General features: G+C 44.1%; 1 protein-coding gene across 1 annotated transcript in view; it reads right to left on the minus strand.

Annotated features, from left to right (window-relative positions):
- The window catches only part of BMP6 (bone morphogenetic protein 6), a 349,627-nt gene extending 341,048 nt beyond the window's left edge, over positions 1-8,579 (minus strand). The window contains exon 1 of the mRNA XM_069730684.1: positions 7,887-8,579. Coding sequence (XP_069586785.1) covers positions 7,887-8,334 — 448 coding nt within the window. The 5' untranslated portion in view covers positions 8,335-8,579. The remainder of the gene's footprint in view (positions 1-7,886) is intronic.
- Between the last annotated feature and the right edge of the window lie 5,994 nt (positions 8,580-14,573).

Raw genomic sequence — 14,573 nt, forward strand, 5'->3', positions numbered from 1 at the left:
TGTGACTGTGGGGCAACTATGTGTCATCTAAATGTACAGTGGGTACAGAAAGAACTCAGACCCCTTTACATTTTTCACTCTTTGCTTCATTGCAGCCATTTGGTAAATTCAAAACGGTTCATTTTTTCTCATTAATGTACACTCTGCACCCCATCTTGACTGAAAAAAAACAAACAGAAATGTAGAAATCTTTGCACATGTGGCCTTATCCCAAAACTGGCAAATTATTGGGATGAGCATTCAAAGAATAGTAAATCATGACAATAATTGTCCAGTCTAAAAAGACTTGTAATGGGACATATTGTTAGTGCTATAGGCAGCAAAAGCTATGAATACAGCCCCGGACCTATAAGCAACTACTATGGTGCACTTGATGTTTTCCTCCACTTTACATTTTAGCCTCCAGGCTTTTCTGCTCTCTTTCTGGAACCTAATTAATCTGCTTACTGAGATCTCTAAAATCAACCTAAATCTTCACCTCCAAAGACTGGCAGAGACAAGAAAAGTGAAATCTGTCTCCTAATCGAAGCACACTTGGTCTTCACTCACCCTTCATCCATTTCTAGATGAATGAATTATGGGAGCATTTGACTACAGGTCTAATGACCTGAACTGACAGCTCCATATGGATCTCTAAAACTGTCAGTTCAGATCATTGGACGCTCTGTTGGATTGGGACTAGGGTCTGTAATACACTCACTCATGTTCTAACTCCTTGCTATATACATTGTAAGCTCCTATGGACAGAATTCGGTTTTACACTGTCCTGCAGTTTTGTGGCAGGACCTCAGACTATAATAATGCTGTATAACTCAACCATAATAATGATGACAATGCTAATATGAGTTGTCCGATACAAGTCCACGAGTCAAAATGGCCAGTACACAATGACAACAGTGATATATTCTTCATTCTAGACCTATGTGACGATACAGGGAAGTGCGACAACATTGACTAAAAAGCAAAATAACCTAAATCTAAGATGACAAAACTACACAAGAAACAATCTTAAAAGAGACAAAAATGAATTCACTAAATATATTACTGTTCAATATGTGAATATGATCAAGAGATCCCAGCAAACCCTTAGATACATATACAGCAGTGTAGTAGAGATACCCATACACCTGACTGAGCCTGTCCTCTCCTGGTCTGCTGCTTATGGTGTCATTGTAGTAGCTACTACTATTACTTCAACCACTAGAAATGCATTGTCATGTGCTGTCACATGATGCCGCAATCTTTCCATTGTTGTCTAGAGTCCCCATAACATCATTTAATGCAATACTGCCAATCTGTGCACATACTGCTATCCACAGTGGAGATATTGAGCAGTGTGATTCAATTCCAGTTTTGCAACAGATTTCCAAGTGATCAATTTGATGTGTGTCTCCCACATGTTTCTTAATTAAATTCATGTGCATAGTGAAAAAAAGTATCATTGCTAGGCAATAAATATCTCCCATATGTACTGCATACATGTAGGTCTGGAGGACAATAATCTATGCAGATTGCAACAAATGAAAAAGGAATAGTATGAAAAAGATCACTCTTAGAATATTATATGGATGCATGCATCTTTTGTCTTTAGTCAGATGGATCTATAGTATATAGTCATGTGGATTTATAGTATATAGGAATGTGGATCTATAGTATATAGTCATATGGATCTATATAAAGCATATTTAAGGGTAAAAAAACACACAGTGCCAGAATGTTACAGACACACGTGCGCACAAAAGGGAGATTAAGTGTAAAAGAGGTCCAGTGCAACAAGGTAGGTAAAGCATATGAACAAAAAATGTACATTAAGAACCAGAATGAGATAAAATATACTGTCTATTTATTAACAAGATTATTAAAACATTGTTTCAATTTTAAACAAAGGTACAGAGCAAAAAAAGGGGGTGAACAGACAATGAAAATCACCATTTGAGTGGAACCACAGGACAGAGGCAGATACATAAGTCCAAGATGCCCATAAAACCAAGTACAAGTTCACGTAAATGCCAAGTAGTTTAGTGAAGGAGTGAGACCATAAATGAATCACTTGAAAGGTTAGAGGACAGGGAGCTTGCAAGTGAAAAATAATAATTACCTCAGACCTGTCGTGCCACAACCCCTACGCGCGTTTCAGCTAAGTGGCTCCCAGGGACCCGGGAAGAGGGCACTTAGCCGAAATGCGCATAGGGGGTTGTGACACTGCAGATCTTAGGTGATCATTATTTTTCACTCCCAAACTCCCTGTCCTCTAATTTTTCAGGTGATTCATTTATTGCCTCACTCCTTCACTTAAGAAACTACTTAGCATATATGTGAACTTGTACTTGGTTCTATGGGTATCTTGGACTTATGCCTCTGATCTGTAGTTCCACTCAATTGGTGATTGTCATTGTCTGTTACATAGTTACATAGTTATTAAGGTTGAAGGAAGACTATATGTCCATCTAGTTCAACCCATAGCCTAACCTAACATGCCCTAACATGTTGATCCAGAGGAAGGCAAAAAAAACCCATGTGGCAAAGAGTAAGCTCCACATTGGGGAAAAAAATTCCTTCCCGACTCCACATACGGCAATCAGACTAGTTCCCTGGATCAACGCCCTATCAAGGAATCTAGTGTATATACCCTGTAACATTATACTTTTCCAGAAAGGTATCCAGTCCCCTCTTAAATTTAAGTAATGAATCACTCATTACAACATCATACGGCAGAGAGTTCCATAGTCTCACTGCTCTTACAGTAAAGAATCCGCGTCTGTTATTATGCTTAAACCTTTTTTCCTCCAACCGCAGAGGATGCCCCCTTGTCCCTTTTTCAGGTCTACGATTAAAAAGATCATCAGAAAGGTCTTTGTACTGTCCCCTCATATATTTATACATTAAAATAAGATCACCCCTTAGTCTTCGTTTTTCCAAACTAAATAGCCTCAAGTGTAATAACCTATCTTGGTATTGCAGACCCCCCAGTCCTCTAATAACCTTGGTCGCTCTTCTCTGCACCCGCTCCAGTTCAGCTATGTCTTTCTTATACACCGGAGACCAGAACTGTGCACAGTATTCTAAGTGTGGTCGAACTAGTGACTTGTATAGAGGTAAAATTATATTCTCCTCATGAGCATCTATGCCTCTTTTAATGCATCCCATTATTTTATTTGCCTTTGTAGCAGCTGCCTGACACTGGCCACTGAATTTAAATTTGTCATCCACCCATACACCCAGGTCTTTTTCATTGACGGTTTTGCCCAGAGTTTTAGAATTAAGCACATAATTATACATCTTATTACTTCTACCCAAGTGCATGACCTTACATTTATCCCCATTAAAGCTCATTTGCCATTTATCAGCCCAAGCTTCTAGTTTACATAAATCATCCTGTAATATAAAATTGTCCTCCTCTGTATTGATTACCCTGCAGAGTTTAGTGTCATCTGCAAATATTGAAATTATATTCTGAATGCCCCCTACAAGGTCATTAATAAATATGTTAAAAAGAAGAGGGCCCAATACTGATCCCTGTGGTACACCACTGCTAACCGCTACCCAGTCCGAGTGTGCTCCATTAATAACCACCCTTTGTTTCCTATCCCTGAGCCAGCTCTCAACCCACTTGCACATATTTTCCCCTATCCCCATTATTCTCATTTTATGTATCAACCTTTTGTGTGGCACCGTATCAAAAGCTTTTGAAAAGTCCATATACACTACATCCACTGGGTTCCCATGGTCCAATCCGGAACTTACCTCTTCATAGAAACTGATCAAATTAGTCTGACATGAACAGTCCCTAGTAAACCCGTGCTGATACTGGGTCATGAGGTTATTCCTCTTCAGATACTCCAGTATAGCATCCCTTAGAATGCCCTCCAGGATTTTACCCACAGTAGAGGTTAAGCTTACTGGCCTATAGTTTCCGAGTTCAGTTTTTGTTCCCTTTTTGAATATTGGCACCACATTTGCTATATGCCAGTCCTGTGGCACAGACCCTGTTATTATGGAGTCTTTAAAGATTAAAAATAATGGTCTATCAATGACTGTACTTAATTCCTGCAGTACTCGAGGGTGTATCCCATCCGCGCCCGGAGATTTGTCAATTTTAGTGATTTTTAGACGCCGCCGCACTTCCTGCTGGGTTAAGCAGGTGACATTTAATTGGGAATTTTTATCACTAGACATTTTGTCTGCCATGGGATTTTCTTGTGTAAGTACTGATGAAAAAAAGTCATTTAGCATATTGGCTTTTTCCTCATCCTCATTCACCATCTCACCCAGACTATTTTTAAGGGGGCCAACACTATCATTTTTTAGTCTCTTACTATTTATGTAGTTAAAGAATATTTTAGGATTATTTTTACTCTCTCTGGCAATGAGTCTCTCTGTCTCAATCTTTGCTGCCTTGATTTGCTTTTTACAGAATTTATTTAATTTTCTGTATTTATTTAATGCCTCCTCACTACCTACTTCCTTTAATTCTCTAAATGCTTTCTTTTTGTCACTTATTGCGCCCCTTACAGCTCTATTTAGCCATATTGGTTTCCTCCTATTTCTAGTATGTTTATTCCCATACGGTATATACTGTGCACAGGTCCTATCCAGGATGCTAATAAATGTCTCCCATTTTCTTTGTGTATTTTTATGTCTCAGGATATCGTCCCAGTTAATTGCACCAAGATCCTCTCTCATCCGTTGGAAATTTGCCCTCCTGAAGTTCAGTGTCCTTGTAACCCCTCTATTACACATCTTTTTAAAGGATACATGAAAACTTATTATTTTGTGATCGCTATTTCCCAAGTGACCCCCAACCCTTATATTTGATATGCGGTCTGGCCTGTTGGTTAATATTAGGTCTAGCAGTGCCCCCCTTCTTGTTGGGTCCTGAACCAGTTGTGAAAGGTAATTGTCTCTCATAATTGTCAAAAACCGATTACCTTTGCTGGAACTGCAGGTTTCTGTTCCCCAATCTATTTCAGGGTAGTTGAAGTCCCCCATAATAATGACTTCTCCTTGAGTCGCAGCTTCATCTATTTGCTTTACGAGGATATTCTCCATTGCTTCCATTATTTTTGGAGATTTATAACAAACCCCTATCAGTAATTTATTATTTTTTCCCCCTCCCCTTATCTCCACCCACAGGGATTCTACATTTTCATTAAATTCACCTATATTATCGTGCAGGATGGGTTTTAAGGATGATTTTACATATAGACACACCCCTCCCCCTCGCTTATCTGTACGGTCATTTCTGAACAGGCTATAGCCCTGCAAGTTAACAGCCCAGTCATGGCTCTCATCCGGCCATGTCTCAGATATCCCCACCATGTCATAATTATGCTCCAACAACATTAGTTCTAATTCATCCATTTTGTTGGCGAGGCTTCTGGCATTAGTATACATGCACTTTATGTTCCTCCCTGTACTTCTATTTCTAAAATTATTAACTGTTCTGACCCCACCCCCCATGCCACCGCCACCCCCAACTTCCTTATTTGTGCCCAGGTCTCTATCTGCACTATCTTCCCCTCCTATAAAATGAATACCCTCCCCCCCAATTCCTAGTTTAAACACTCCTCCAACCTTCTAGCCATTTTCTCCCCCAGCACAGCTGCACCCTCCCCATTGAGGTGCAGCCCGTCCCTAGCGTAGAGCCTGTAGCCAACTGAGAAGTCGGCCCAGTTCTGCAGGAACCCAAACCCCTCTTTCCTACACCAATTCTTGAGCCACTTATTAACCTCCCTAATCTCCCGTTGCCTCTCTGGCGTGGCACGTGGTACCGGCAGTATTTCGGAAAATACCACGTTCACCCCCTTTTTTTGTTCTGTACTTTTGTTTAAGATTGAAAAAATGTTTTAATAATCTTGTTAATAAATATATCTTTTATCTCATTCTGGTTCTTAATGTGCATGTTTTCTTATGCTTTATCATATGTATCTATAGAATATAGTCATATAGATCTATTGTATATAGTAAAGTAGATCTATTGTATACATAGTAATATAGATCTATTGTATATAGTAATATGGATCTAACTTACATACAGTGGGGCAAAAAAGTATTTAGTCAGTCAGCAATAGTGCAAGTTCCACCACTTAAAAAGATGAGGGGCGTCTGTAATTTACATCATAGGTAGACCTCAACTATGGGAGACAAACTGAGAACAAAAAATCCAGTAAATCACATTGTCTGTTTTTTTTAACATTTTATTTGCATATTATGGTGGAAAATAAGTATCAGAAACAAAATCAAGATTTCTGGCTCTCACAGACCTGTAACTTCTTTAAGAGTCTCCTCTTTCCTCCACTCATTACCTGTAGTAATGGCACCTGTTTAAACTTGTTATCAGTATAAAAAGACACCTGTGCACACCCTCAAACAGTCTGACTCCAAACTCCACTATGGTGAAGACCAAACAGCTGTCAAAGGACACCAGAAACAAAATTGTAGCCCTGCACCAGGCTGGGAAGACTGAATCTGCAATAGCCAACCAGCTTGGAGTGAAGAAATCAACACTGGGAGCAATAATTAGAAAATGGAAGACATACAAGACCACTGATAATCTCCCTCGATCTGGGGCTCCACACAAAATCCCACCCCGTGGGGTCAGAATGATCACAAGAACGGTGAGCAAAAATCCCAGAACCACGCGGGGGGACCTAGTGAATGAACTGCAGAGAGCTGGGACCAATGTAACAAGGCCTACCATAAGTAACACACTACGCCACCATGGACTCAGATCCTGCAGTGCCAGACGTGTCCCACTGCTTGAGCCAGTACATGTCCGGGCCCGTCTGAAGTTTGCTAGAGAGCATTTGGATGATCCAGAGGAGTTTTGGGAGAATGTCCTATGGTCTGATGAAACCAAACTGGAACTGTTTGGTAGAAACACAACTTGTCGTGTTTGGAGGAAAAAGAATACTGAGTTGCATCCATCAAACACCATACCTACTGTAAAGCATGGTGGTGGAAACATCATGCTTTGGGGCTGTTTCTCTGCAAAGGGGCCAGGACGACTGATCCGGGTACATGAAAGAATGAATGGGGCCATGTATCGTGAGATTTTGAGTGCAAACCTCCTTCCATCAGCAAGGGCATTGAAGATGAAACGTGGCTGGGTCTTTCAACATGACAATGATCCAAAGCACACCGCCAGGGCAACGAAGGAGTGGCTTCGTAAGAAGCATTTCAAGGTCCTGGACTGGCCTAGCCAGTCTCCAGATCTCAACCCTATAGAAAACCTTTGGAGGGAGTTGAAAGTCCGTGTTGCCAAGCGAAAAGCCAAAAACATCACCGCTCTAGAGGAGATCTGCATGGAGGAATGGGCCAACATACCAACAACAGTGTGTGGCAACCTTGTGAAGACTTACAGAAAACGTTTGACCTCTGTCATTGCCAACAAAGGATATATTACAAAGTATTGAGATGAAATTTTGTTTCTGACCAAATACTTATTTTCCACCATAGTATGCAAATAAAATGTTAAAAAAACAGACAATGTGATTTTCTGGATTTTTTGTTCTCAGTTTGTCTCCCATAGTTGAGGTCTACCTATGATGTAAATTACAGACGCCTCTCATCTTTTTAGGTGGTGGAACTTGCACTATTGCTGACTGACTAAATACTTGTTTGCCCCACTGTATAATCACATAGATGTGCTATCTATGGTCATACAGATCTATTTTATATTGTCATATAGATCTATTGTATATAGTCATATAGATCTATTATATGTAGTCATAGATGAATTTTAGTCACCTGGATATATAGTCATATCGATCTGTTATATATAGCAGCATTGATCTATTATAAATGTATATTATACATAATCACAGATTTATTGTATATAGTAATATGGATCCTTCCCTTGTCATTGGCATGGAAGTGACACTCACCCAGGTTGACAAAGCTCATGACCATGTCGGCATCATTGAGGAATGCGCTATCCTGCTGGCTGCTCAGGGGGCTGGTTAGGAGACTCTTCACCTGATGACTATGTGAGGGTATGTGTGACCAACCCTTCATGTCCATTGCTTGCTCCTGACCAGACATGGCATTATACAGGTCCAACATGAAGAGGGGTGCTGAGTTCAATTTCCCAGGTTGTTGCTGCTGAGCACGGCTGAGTCCATGCAGGGGTCTAGGTCTATGGGGCAGACCTAGGATGGAGAGGATCTCCTTCTGCATCTCCCTCTTCTCGTGGTTCTTCAGCCGTCTGTACACAAAGCCACTGTCCATATTAACTCGTCTACTGCTTTCTACCAGTGCCCCCTGTGCCAGGGGCAGCAGTATCAGGTAAGAGAGACAGAGTGACCAGGGGAAAGTTAGTGGTGCCCTCTGCATGCTCCCTGCTCCCAGGTACCCACTATGACTGCCTACTGAGGATGCCCCACACACTGAGCTGCAGAGACCATCTCATACAGCTCCCTCTGAGTGCAGCCCAAAACCTGTGTACAGAGCAGTGCACCTGTCTGTCCTGTACTGTCAGTCCTCTACTCCACAGTGCACCTGTCTGTCCTGTACTGTCAGTCCTCTACTCCACAGTGCACCTGTCTGTCCTGTACTGTCAGTCCTCTACTCCACAGTGCACCTGTCTGTCCTGTACTGTCAGTCCTCTACTCCACAGTGCACCTGTCTGTCCTGTACTGTCAGTCCTCTACTCCACAGTGCACCTGTCTGTCCTGTACTGTCAGTCCTTTTCTCCACAGTGCACCTGTCTGTCCTGTACTGTCAGTCCTCTACTCCACAGTGCACCTGTCTGTCCTGTACCTGTGCTGTCAGTCCTCTACTCCACAGTGCACCTGTCTGTCCTGTACCTGTACTGTCAGTCCTCTACTCCACAGTGCACCTATCTGTCCTGTACCTGTGCTGTCAGTCCTCTACTCCACAGTGCACCTGTCTATCCGGTACCAGTGCTGTCAGTCCTCTCCTCCGCAGTGCTCCTGTCAGTCCTGTACCGGTGCTGTCAGTTTTCTCCTCACAGTGCTCCTGTCTATCCGGTACCAGTGCTGTCAGTCCTCTCCTCCGCAGTGCTCCTGTCAGTCCTGTACCGGTGCTGTCAGTTTTCTCCTCACAGTGCTCCTGTCTATCCTTTACAGGTGCTGTCAGTCTTTTCCACCACAGTGCACCTGTCAGTCCTGTACCTGTGCTGTCAGTCCTCTCCTTACAGTGCACCTGTCAGTCCTCTCCTCCACAATATACCTACAATTTCTGTAATGGTGCTGGTGGTCCACTCCTCCACTTCAGATATGTGAGAAAAAACTCATCACATGTAAGATGCTGACTGCGGCTGGGGAAGAATGAGTTAAAGCGGGTGTAATGCAGCTCCTCTCTGGAGCCCTGAGCACAGAGGCTGCCTTCTTCCTCGTGTCATTCAGCCTTGGAAGTGGAAAACTTCATACAGGTTTCAGCGGACTCCCTCTTCCTTCCATCACAGATATCTGACTCACTGCTCCAAAACAGGGATTTATGGAATACAATACTGTGCGCACTAGAGACACCTACTGGTCAGGGAGAAGACTGCACTACATGGGAGATACACTACTGACAATCCAGTAAATGGGGGTTATTGGCAACAGAGTCCTAGTGGGCATCTCTTTCCTTTCAATATTTTCTACTCACCTTCCAAATAGGGTTGCCAACTAGTGATGAGCGAATATACTCGTTAGTTGAGATTTCCCGAGCACACTCGGGGGGTCCTCCGAGTATTTTTTAGTGCTCGGAGTTTTAGTTTTTAGCGCTGCAGCTGAATGATTTACATCTGTTAGCCAGCATAAGTACATGTGGGGATTCCCTAGCAACAAGTCAACCCCCACATGTACATATGCTGGCTGACAGATGTAAATCATTCAGCTGCGGCGCTAAAAACTAAAACTAAGAGCACTAAAAAATACTCGGCGGACCCCCGAGCGTGCTCGAGAAATCTCGAGTAACGAGTATATTCGCTCATCACTATTGCCAACTTGACTTCTTATTTTTCTCTGGACAGCTTATCAAAAAATCTTGGACACATGATATTTTTACAGATACATTTGGAAATCTATAGTAAATCACTATGCTCATAATTCTGATAAGAAGACATAAGCTGTATTCAATATAAAATGATTTTCATCTCCTGAATTCAAAGCTGACAATGAAAAATGTTAGTTGACTCTTCTTTCTATGATACCAAAGAGTATTCCTTTTACTGCTACATATAATTAATGCATAAACCTTTCAGTACTTTGAAACATTATTATATTTGCAAATATAAAGATGCAGAATATTTTGTTATGCCAATTTTCTTATATTTATTTAGAGGAAACTTAGCAACAATTCAAATAACTAAAACATGTCTAAACACTATTGCGAATTATAAACAGTTACACAAACTGCACTACAAAATTTTGACCTTATACAGTGACGACTCTTTTTTGCTTGTCTCTTGTACTCCTGCCTCAGATCATCTCTTACAGTTGTCCGACAGTAATCTGCAAGCATTGATGGATTCCATTTTTCTTGGTATTGTGAGGGGTTGCCACCAGAGGCGTATCTAGGGTATCTGGGACCCGGGGTAAGAATTCATTTTGGCGAAAACGAAACACGTCCGTGTCTCGCATGTGAAATCCAAGCTCTGGCGCCGGCACTCCAAAGCGGAGCGTGTGGCTCCATGTGTTGCTATGCGGCCACACGCTCTGCTCTGCAGTGCCAGAGCTTGGATTTCACATGCGAGACACGGACGTGTTTCTCGCATGTGTGATCCCGGCCTTAGTCATGTACCGACGAGCTCCTCTCCCTAATGCTCTCAATGTTCAGTGAAAAACTGAGAGAAGCGGGAAGAGAAGCTCATTCTCACAGGACCACAAGTATGAAAGTCGCATATGAGTGAAGTGTCCATGTGACGACTACTGGAACCTGCAGCGCTGAATCCTGACATCGCAGCTACTGAATTCTCACAACGCATGCGCTGCACACTTTTAGGATTCTCCTTTAGGATTCTGGTGGACAGTCATGTCAGCACAAGCATGTGATTTGTATACTTCTGACCACATTCCGACTAGACGTGCCCGGCCTCGCTTAGTTCATTTTCAATGAGCGAGGCCACACACGTCTAGACAGCACGTGATCGCATGTACGTAAATCACCAGCACCAGAGAATCCTGACTGTGTGCAGTGCACACTGTGAGAAGTAAGAAGTCTGCAGTCACAAAGAATGACTGCAGATTCATCACAAACCTGGACATCCCCTTTAATGCTCCTAACATAAATAAAAACATGAGTTAGTCAGTATCACAAATAACATTTACATCCAGGTACCTTATAGATGGTGTCGTCTCTCAAGCCGTTCTCCTTTTCTTCATCTTGTCCAGACCCCATGAGTTTTCTCATCCACAGCCGTCTCTGCAGACTTCCATCTTCTCCGCTCTTTTGCAGAAAATCTCCACATGATGCCCTTAAAGATACAAGTGTCATTATAATGCTCCTGAATGAAAAATTGCCACTCACTATATTGTCTGCATAAAATATGACCCCCACACTGTCCCTCTTATGGTTCATGCTCTTTACACGGACCTCCCCTTTCCATACCGGCCCCATTTTCACACTGTCCTCTCACACTGTGTCCCCCCCTATAGGGCCTAGTATTTATACTGTACTCTCTCATCACACTCCCCCTCCTTGGTATACTGTCCCCTCCTGGCTGTGCCCTTACACTGTCCCCCCATGCTACACATGCACACATCCCAACACCCTCACTCCCCATACTCTGTCCACATACGTTTTTCACATCGCTACTCATACTGTGTCTGCATACATTCCCCCATTTGCTCCCCAAACTGTCTGCACCCATCCCCCATACTGTTTCCTCATATATGCCCCCCATTCCCCGGTATTGTTTCCTCATACATGCCCCCCCCCCATCTCCCCCTTTGCTCTTCATTTCGTGTCCTCAAATCTCCCCCATATTAAATCCCCCATCCCCACTCCAAATATCACCCAACACATTAAACACCCCCATCCCCATGACAAATCTCCCCCACACATTAAATCCCCACTCCAAATATCACCCCACACATTAAACACCCCCATCCCCATGACAAATCTCCCCCCACACACATTCAATCCCCCATCTCCACTCACATTCTCCCCACACACAATAAATTCCCTATCTCCACTCACATTAAATCCCTTCCCCCAATAAATCCCATCCCCACTCACATTAAATCTCCCCCCCACAATAAATCCCCCATCTCCACTCACATTAAATCCCTTCCCCACAATAAATCCCCCCATCTCCACTCATATTAAATATCCCCATCCAATAATAAATCCCACCATCCCCACTCACATTAAATCCCCCACCATAATATATCCCCCCCATTCCCACTCACATTAAATCCCCCCCTGCACCTTCGGTGTCTTCAGCTCCACTGGAGCGCTTACCACCGATCTGTGTCTCTGCCTCTGCTCTGCAGCGCGGGCGAGTGACATCAGCAGCGTGATCACATGACCTGATCACGCTGCTGGCGTCGCTCTGACCCGTCAGTCAGAGCTTCAATTGTACTCGCATCTCAGATGCAGTACAATTGGACACTGGGAGCCGGCGCGCTGCAGCTTCTGTGTGCCCGCTGTCAGCTTGATAGTCGGCACAGAGAACAGCTGACTCCCAGTGCGGGGGGTGGCAGAATGCACCTGCCGGGGGAGACACTGCGGACCGCCGCATTAGGCGGCCCGACTGCGCCCCCCTGCCGGCTGCGCCCGGGGCACATGCCCCGGCTGCCCCCCCCCCCCAGATATGTCACTGGTTGCCACTCATGGTAGAAGCCTTTAGGTAGACTCAGGAGCACATGCACTTGAAAACACCAGTGGGTTTATTGTGTGCAGCATAAACCACGGTGCTTAAAAACAAAACACAGCCCTCTGGGCACTGTAGAAACCATAAAAAAATTATAACATATAGTTCAGTCGTACTTAGTGCGGGTTCATCCTGCATACAGTTGGGGAAAACCACTCTTAGTCCTCACTTCTGTGAGACGTACAACTTCCATCACAGCACCACACACAGACTGAACCACAGGTCCAGGTATAGCATGTCATTTGCTGGTCACGTGATCATGACATCACTGCAGGTACTCAAACACCTGCGGGTCCTGCAGGAAAAAGGGGTACGGTGAGCACCCTCCCTCCCGCACTGCGGGTGCTCACATGAAACCAGCTCAATAAACTCTGTACACGGCATCTCAACAGCTAGTGTGCTGGAAGCACAAAAACACTACGGTTTCATATAACTGACCGCTGCATGCACAGTGACATGCACCTCCCTTCCTCTACAAAGCCAGTGATAAAGGAGAAAAAGTTGTAGCAGTCTGTGGAGCGCTGAGATAAGGGATAATTATACAGACAGGTGGTACCACCTGATCAAGATAGTGTTATGCTATCGAAGCAAGTTGTGGAGATCGAAGGGTTAATAAAGGTTTGTTAACCAGATTGCTGTCCCTATAATTATCCCTTATCTCAGCGCTCCATAGACCGCTACAACTTTTTTTCCTTCATCATTCTATATCCCTCCTCCTGAGGGTTTGCAGCAGGAGCAGCTACTAGCATAGTCAATTCCACTGCAGCTTAAGGACCTGTGGTGTCCGGGCAATACTGGATCCACACTTCCCAGCTTAAGGACCTGCGGTGATGTGTATCCTGTTCCCTGATCACATGACCAGAACCCGGAATTTCTTTGCCAGCAGTGGCAGTGCACGGCAGTCTCCAAGGATTCTCAAGGATCATCCCTTCAAGCGCAAACTGGGGTTGTGCAGGGGTGCACAACCCCATTAGGTGAGTGGCCACTTGGCCCCTGTTTGATAATCCACTTAATTACCAGCTTTCACACATTTTGCGCTCCTTGTTTATTGTTCTCATTACATCTACAAAGCCAGTGACTCGACGTGGGGCATCGGGTACGCGTCAACCCTGGACACTTCATTGAGCTTGCGGTAGTCATTACAAAACCACCACTTGCCACTGGGCTTTGGTACGAGGACGATGGGACTTGACCAGCCACTTTTTGATTTCTCCATTACCCCAAGGTCCAGCATACTCTTCACCTCTTGTGAAATTATCTCCCAGCATGCTTCGGGGATTCTGTAGGCTCCATTAATAAGTCGTATTCCACGATCTGTGTGCCCCCTGGCAATTCCAAGAACAGATCACGGTTCTGCTGCTCTCGACATTGCTGCTTCTGGGCCAGCGTCAATGTTTCTGCAATTACGACCTCGGCTTCAGGACGGGCCCCCAGGCATGGAGCTTCCAGCGGTTCACGGTCCCAGCAGAGTTTTAGGAGATTCACATGGTACACCTGGTACGGCTTCCTGCGACCGGGCTGGTGTACCTTATAATTCACGTCCCCGAGTTTCTCCATGACCTCATACTGGCCTTGCCACTTGGCCAGTAACTTGCTCTCCACCCTTGGTATGAGTACTAGCACGCGGTCCCCGGGCTGGAACTGCCTCAGTCTCGCTGATCAGTTGTACACCCTTGTCTGGGCTTTCTGCGCCTGGAGATGTTCCTTCATGATAGGCATTACATGAGCTATTCTCTACTGCAGCTAGGTA

Source organism: Ranitomeya imitator, chromosome 6 (assembly GCF_032444005.1).
Source record: "Ranitomeya imitator isolate aRanImi1 chromosome 6, aRanImi1.pri, whole genome shotgun sequence".
NCBI lineage: Eukaryota > Metazoa > Chordata > Amphibia > Anura > Dendrobatidae > Ranitomeya > Ranitomeya imitator.